Source organism: Penaeus vannamei, chromosome 25 (genome assembly GCF_042767895.1).
Source record: "Penaeus vannamei isolate JL-2024 chromosome 25, ASM4276789v1, whole genome shotgun sequence".
NCBI classification, from domain to species: Eukaryota; Metazoa; Arthropoda; class Malacostraca; order Decapoda; family Penaeidae; genus Penaeus; species Penaeus vannamei.
Window position 1 is genome coordinate 9,269,563 of NC_091573.1, and position 7,500 is coordinate 9,277,062.

General features: G+C 38.7%; 1 protein-coding gene across 1 annotated transcript in view; it reads right to left on the reverse strand.

The window, feature by feature from the left end:
* The window catches only part of LOC113809292 (sulfoquinovosidase-like), a 14,172-nt gene extending 9,166 nt beyond the window's left edge, over window positions 1–5,006 (reverse strand). Inside the window, exons 1-6 of the mRNA XM_070139096.1 lie at window positions 4,868–5,006; window positions 3,329–3,457; window positions 2,804–2,998; window positions 2,016–2,208; window positions 742–880; window positions 91–280 (exon numbers count right to left, since the gene is read on the reverse strand). Coding sequence (XP_069995197.1) covers window positions 91–280; window positions 742–880; window positions 2,016–2,208; window positions 2,804–2,998; window positions 3,329–3,448 — 837 coding nt within the window. The 5' untranslated portion in view covers window positions 3,449–3,457; window positions 4,868–5,006. The remainder of the gene's footprint in view (window positions 1–90; window positions 281–741; window positions 881–2,015; window positions 2,209–2,803; window positions 2,999–3,328; window positions 3,458–4,867) is intronic.
* Between the last annotated feature and the right edge of the window lie 2,494 nt (window positions 5,007–7,500).

The following is a 7,500-nucleotide window of genomic DNA, read 5'->3' on the forward strand; positions in this document are numbered from 1 at the left end:
ACATACACACACAAACAGACATATATATATGTGTGTGTGTATGTATATGTATATGTTTATATATACTACCTACAAAAGCCTTCAGCTTACCTCCTGCGTTCCCCTCTGCAGACTCAAGATGGTCCCCGTGATGATCCAGTCAGGGAGAGTGGGAGCATAATGAACCTTGCTCGGTATAAGGTTCATCATCGTATCATTGAAGTACATTTCGAGCAAGAACGACTCGCTATGAATGTAGAACTCGTGGTAATTTGGCTGACTGAAGTTCATGACCATGTAACTGAGATGGGAGAGCAGGGAGAAAGAGATATGGTCTGCTGCTTGTAAAATGAGCTGTATTACTCTAACACATATACATATATATAATGATAATGATAATAACAACAATAACAACAGCTATAATAATAATAATAATAATAGTAATAACAATAACAACAGCCATGTTCGTTGAAGTATGAAGAAAGTTCCGTTGCTTTATTTAACATGTAAATACTAGCAAGTTCCTGCTCAAAATATTCCCGTTTTCTTTAATACGTATTAAGGGGTAACAGCACTAGACCTTATACCTTTTTGTGCACCTTTTACTAAATCATTTATATCCTCTCTTACGAAAAATAACTCGAAGACCGATCAACCTACTTCAACAATCACACACACAGCTCTAGAAATCAACTTGGAAACACAAAAACAACACAAAAACAACGATAAAATCACCCAAAACAGCTTCAAATACTGACGTACTCGTAGCGATCGAAAATAACAGAATAGCGCTTTGAGGAGACAAAAGAGGGTTCGGGCCAGTAAGTGGTGTAGTACTCTCCTCCAGCATCACCCTCGATGTCGGTGATGTTGGCGATGATTCCTCCATCGCGACCGATACCTGGGAGAGAAAGTGAGAGTAGGGAGAGGGGAGTGAGGGAGGAAGGGTGAGGAGCAGCAGTCAGTGCGGCCGGTGCTATGACTATTTCTCGACTTGTTGCTGTATCTCTGTATTAGAATGTCTGTATCCTCATAGCTGTCGATTAATTTATGTATCTAGATATCTGGGTATCAGTCTGTATACATTTATGATAGAGAGAGATAGATCAATGGACAAACACATACATACACATACACACACACACAGAGCGGGCGAGAGAGAGAGAGAGAGAGAGAGAGAGACAGAGAGAGAGAGAGAGAGAGAGAGAGAGAGAGAGAAAGAGAGAGAAAGAGAGAGAGAGAAAAGGGGAGAGCGAGAGAGAGAGAGAAAGAGGGAGAGGGAGAGGGTGAGAGAGAGAGAGAGAGAGAGAGAGAGAGAGAGAGAGAGAGAGAGAGGGAGAGAGAGAGAGAGAGAGAGAGAGAGAGAGAGAGAGAGAGAGAGAGAGAGAGAGAGAGAGAGAGAGAGAAAGGGGCAGAGGGTGGGACACACAAAAAATAAAGAGGGAGCAAAGAAGAAGTTAAATCCAAGATAAAATGTGAAAAAAGAGAAAGAACAGAACATTAGGTACAAGAGAAAGAATGAATATGAGAACCTAAAGCGATAAGGAAAAAAATAAACGTTAAAAAGATAAAAAAAAAAAAAAAATACAAAGAAAACGGGAAAGGAGTAAACAGTAAAACAGGAAACAGAGAAAGAAAACGAAAAGCAAGAAATTAGCAAAACAAAATAGAACGAAAAGCAACGGAGACAAAATCATAAAGAAATAAAAAAAGAAAAAAACACTGAAAAAGGAAGACAAATAAAACGAGATTCTAAAAAACTGACAAAAACCTAAAGAAATAGAAAGACAAAGAAAAATCATTAAAGAAAGGAAGAAAAAGAAAACGAGATTCTAAAAAACAGAAACAAAAACATAAAGAAGTAGAAAGACAGAAAAAAAAACTAAAAAAAAAGAAAAAAGAAAACGAGATTCTAAAAAACAGAAACAAAAAAACAAAGAAATAGAAAAGTAAAAAAAAAAAAAAAAAAAAAAAACGAGATTTAAAAAAAAAGCCGAAATAATGAAAAAAAAGAAACTGCAACCGCTTCGTCCGACCTTGCTCACTCGTCCAGATGGGATAGTGGCGACCGCGGAGGTTAAGATACGTGTACTGCTCGCCTCCTCCATAGACCTTCTCGTCCTCGTCAGCAGAGAGCCTGAGCCACATACGGTTGTAAGGACTGTCTGTCATGAGATTGTTAAATATCCCGACGTAGCCGAAGACATACGTGTCGGCGGTCAAACGTATCTGTTGAGGATTAAGAATTGATCTCGTAAACACGGTAAATTCATGGCTGTGTATGAACTGTATAGATATACAATACATATATGCTTTTGTGTAGGCCTAGACGCACATCCACAGACGTGTAGACATATACGAGGTCAATATATGTATTTATATAGACCTTGTACATATACGCTCATATGTAGGCCTACACGCACATTCACAGAAGTGCATACTTATACAAATGTAAACTAAATAGAACTGCAAATGCATTTATATACGTAAATATATGAAGGTGTTTGGGAGTGTGATTATCTACATACAGCCACAAGCATATATACGGATTTTTATGTACAAGCATGCCCAGTCATGTAAGCATATATACACTTATACCTTCCACACACGTGCATACGTTTCTGAACATAGAGAAGAGAAGCACACGTTCGCATCATTCGAGCAAAAGACAACGCGACCATAGAGACCCAACACGAACAAATGTACACACACACACACACACACACACACACACACACACACACACACACACACACACACACACACACACACACACACACACACACACACACACAACACCAACCAACCAACCCGGCCCACCCACCTCGACCTCGGGATCAGCATAGGAGCTCAGCGTGATTCGAACACTTCCCGTCCTGTTCGAAGCCATGACGATTCGATCCATGGGGACGACCTCGAGAATTTCCTCCTGGATGTCGAACATGCCGTGGTCCTCTGTGTAGTTGGCTGTCCCCACGCCAAAGGTGATGACTGGGCTCTCCCGCGTGTGGTGGAAGATCTGTGGTAGGGGGACAGGGTGGGAAGGGAAGGGGAGGTGAGAGAAGGGGCAAAGGGAATGGGAGGTTAGGAGGGGTAAATGGAAGGGAGAGAGAGGGAGAGGAGTGGAGTAAAGAGGGGTTGTTATTCGTTGATGTGTGTGTTGTGTTGTGCCGTTTTGTTGCGTGTGGTAGTCTAGGTATGTTTTGTGCGTTTTGTTTATGTATATCTGCCAATGTATAATCACTAACCCCAACCACCAACCAGGTAAGAAGTATCCCATTGAAAATCGCAGACTTGACCTCTCGTAGGGCCTTTCCCCTCCTGAAAATTCATGGATCACGAACTGTACCTCATGCCCATTATAGGAAACGATGATTTCCTCGCCAATGACCAGCTGCGTCAGCTCCGCTTTCGTCAGCGCTGTCAGCAGGAGGACCAAGAAGGCCCTCATGACCCTTGCGTTAGCCATACCTCCGATCTGACAATAAGAATTAACCAAGATGTACAATGTATGATTATGTAGATCGATCAGCAAATATATAAAAGTCCATACAACTAAGTTCTCTGTCACTTTGTTGTTCCGTGTAGTTTTGGCCAATAAGGATCGGCCAAAGTCTAGAGGAGTAGTTCTCTAGACTTTGGGTATAACATCATTGGTACCGGCATATAACCAAGTAGGCCCACTTCCATTTAACATGTTGAGCCCATAAATGAAATGGACCATTGAACAGGAGTATTCTCACGTCTGTTAATGGTAACGAATTCTTCGTTATCTTAAGTAAAAGAAGGGGAATTTTGATTTTACTTTTGATATTTATAACATCAAGTAGATTATACAAATTATTATTTATGTAGCTACACTTGATAATTCACAGTGCACTTTCATCGGTTAAACATGGTCATTAGTTCTTCTCCTCTTTGACCCACTCACTCTGTGTTATATTATGGCAAGCAATTTCTCAGAACTTTTTCTTTGAAAATGGTTCTGTAATAACAGTGCTAAAAAAATATTTGAAAACGAAAACAAGAAAAAAAATGCAATGGATAAAAGTGATGAGGTGGGGGGCTTAGCTAGGAAGTTGCCAGCTAGGATTTTATCAGAGACAGAGTGGGGCTACCTCTATCAAAGTACCTTGGGTAGTGGAGTGTCAATGAAAATGGGCATTGATGACAGAAAACGTTGATGAGCAGAAACTATTAGAAATTACAGGATTGATTCTCCATAACTCCTTTTAAGTAAACAATCTATACCAATCTCATTTCATATGTATGCCCTTGAATCATAATATATTGAAGTTATTTCTTACCAATATGACTATCATTTCTTTTAATCATTATTATTGTTATTATTACTATTATTTTTACTTTAGTTCTCCAATCAGAACATTAGGAATGCAATATTAAATCAATGACAGTCCCTTAGTCTTCAGAGTTCGTGTTCGTAGAGGAAGAAATAATGAAATCGGTCTCCTTTAAATAGGGAATTATGCATTTCTATTTCATAGAGAAATTTCTGTAGTAAAGTTGTGTATATTCTTTTGCAATTTCCACATTTACTTCAAAAATCCACAACTCTGTGTCTTCTTGTAGCTTATTTAAACTAACTAGAATGGGATGATCTTTTGTTTGGCTAATGATAATGATGATAAAGATAATTATGATAACAATGGCAGTAATGATAATGAAAATGATAGTAGTAATAATATTAATAATTATCACTGTTATTATTTTTATTACCATTATGATGATGATGATATTGTTAATACCAATAATGATTATGATAGCAGTAATAGTAATGATGATAATCATAGTAATGATTACAATGATAATAACAATGATTATCATAATAGACATGGGGATGAGAATAACATTAATAGGAAAGACGTACCTGTTCACTTGTTCACAGTCGTGTTGATTATGAGAGAACTCGGGTATTTTTTCTCCTACCCGCTACCTCCACCCCCCCCCCTACGTATTATCTCTAGACCCCGTTTATCAGCATCTGTCTTTTTCCCATCTCTTTTGACGTCACTTTGATGGCGAAAGCGGCTGATTATGTGTTGGAATGTCATGGGGAGCTGGAGAGAGGAAGAGAAGGGGATATAATGAAGAGAAAGAGAGAGAGAAAGGGAGACTTCGGGAGAGACAGAGAGAGAGAGAAGAAAGGCAGACTTAGGGAGAGAAAGAGAGAAACTTAGGGAGAGAGAGAGAGAGACTTAGGGAGAGATAGAGAGAGAAAGGGAGACTTAGGGAGAGAGAGAGAGGGAGAGAGACTTAGGGAGAGACAGAGAGAGAGAAAAAAAGGCAGACTTAGGGAGAGAAAGAGAGAAACTTAGGGAGAGTGAGAGGAGATAGTGATATAGAATGTCATGGGGAGATGAAGAGAGGAAGAGAGAGTGGATAATGGAGAAAGGGACACTTAAGAAGGGAGAGAGAGAGAGAGAGAGACAAGAAAAGACAGACAGAGAGAGAGGAAGAAAGAAAGAAGGAAGTGTCGAAAGCGCCTCACCACGAATTAAAAGATAAGGAAGAGGGGGAGGGAGGGGGGGGGCGAGTTGTGAGGGGGGGGGAGGGGGTGTTCCTGGGAGTCTTCCAAATGACGCCAAAGAATATGGGAAATCCATGGCTCATGTTCATGGTTACGAGCCATGATGTTGCATAATTGAGTGTATTAGGTAAGCAAAATAAACTTTATTATACCATATATGTTGGAACTGGTATTGTGAATGTTATATGAAAAAACAAGAGAGAGGGGAGAGGGAAATTGAGACAGAGTGAGAGACTTAGGGAGATAGTGAGAGAGAGAGAGAGAAGAGAAGAGAGTAAACGAGAGAGGAGAGAGAATGAGAGATAATCATTATTTTTTTTTCTCACTCGCTGTCAAGTCTCCATTTAAAATACCGGTGCCATGCCTATATGTCAATATGATTATCAATATAATTATATCGCCTCCCCCCCCCCAAAAAAAAAGACAAAAATTTCTGTTCAATTTTTTAAAGGTGATATTTTTCCGTACTGTAAATCTTAAGTCGATTGACATAATCAATTAGTATTATCATCATTATATTACGACTATCATGATAACCATTCTTATTAGCACTTTTTCATCATTACCATCACCATAACTGCTATTGTCATTGTTTTTTTATCTTCACTTTTATAACTATTGATATCACAATCATCTTTGTCAGTACAGGCATCATCATCAATATCATCATAGTCATCATCATCATCATCATCATCTGGCCAGACCCAATAAACATTCATTATAGGGACACGAATATACACCGAAGTAAATGCACATCTATCTGTCTAGACATGTACACCATAAAGATAGAGATATTAATGTATTTATTCTTGTATATATGCATCTCTGTATTCCTTGGGCCGGGCCTCGCACAATTCAATCCGGCCTTAAATCTACAGTTGTATTTTTTTTTATTTTTGGAGCGATCGGCACACGCTACAATAGGAACTGTAAATGATTAATAAAATAATTCAATATGACTATTTCATTGTGAAACCCATCCTGGTGTTGCCTGTGAATAACAATGAGAAGGATTTCCTGAAAGATAAGGAAGGAGAAAGTAAAGAAAATACTATAGAGTATAACTATTTATTCATTGCAGAATTATCCATACTGTTGATGCCATATATGTATACTACACACTTACATACATACGCACACTTATACATATACATAGATATATAGACAGATAAAGGTATAGATATACACACGAGCATATAGAATGTGGAAATAAACACCCAAATGTAGATAGAGATATAACCAGACATACACGTACGCATACAGGATGTCAGTATATTGTCTGAGTATATCACCTGGGCATACTCGATGTACATCCAAGCCTACGTCTTTGTGTCTGTGCTGTAGCGGGATGATTTTTACCCCCACCCCCCCACCCCTCCGTTTTCCTTATGGTGTAATGAACCTTTTTGAACAAAGGACATCGATGCTGAATAAGATTATCATCATTACTGGAAAAAAAAAATATTATAAACTGTCATTATTATATTTCATGGACGAGGTATAAGTATCTTAGTTGATATCCTTTTGGTAAGAATGCGAAGCGAAGGTCGGATATTTTGTACGTGAAACATATGCTTGCTCTCCTCTGTATACTGAGCTAGAGAGACAGTATTTTCCCAGGAGGATATTGTCACATGTATTGCAGTGTGATCATTGGAGCTTGGAGGATACCGTAAAAAAAGAAAGAAAAAAAAATGGTCTAACCTCCTTCCGCAATGCTCTTTGTACAGTAATGTCAGTATAATATCAAGTCCAGTGGTTGAACTAACTCAACTACTGATAAACTTATGTTGATATAAGTGAAGTGAATGACATTTCTACACAACTTTTTTTTATCTAGATCTGAAATATCACCGATTCTAAATATCTTAGCAGCCCTTAAACATAAATTAATTTCCTCGTATGTGAGTGCCGTGACTTGGGCTCCCCCGGTCCCCCTTCCCTTGATGGAAAATACCGGTGACCAGGGAGTG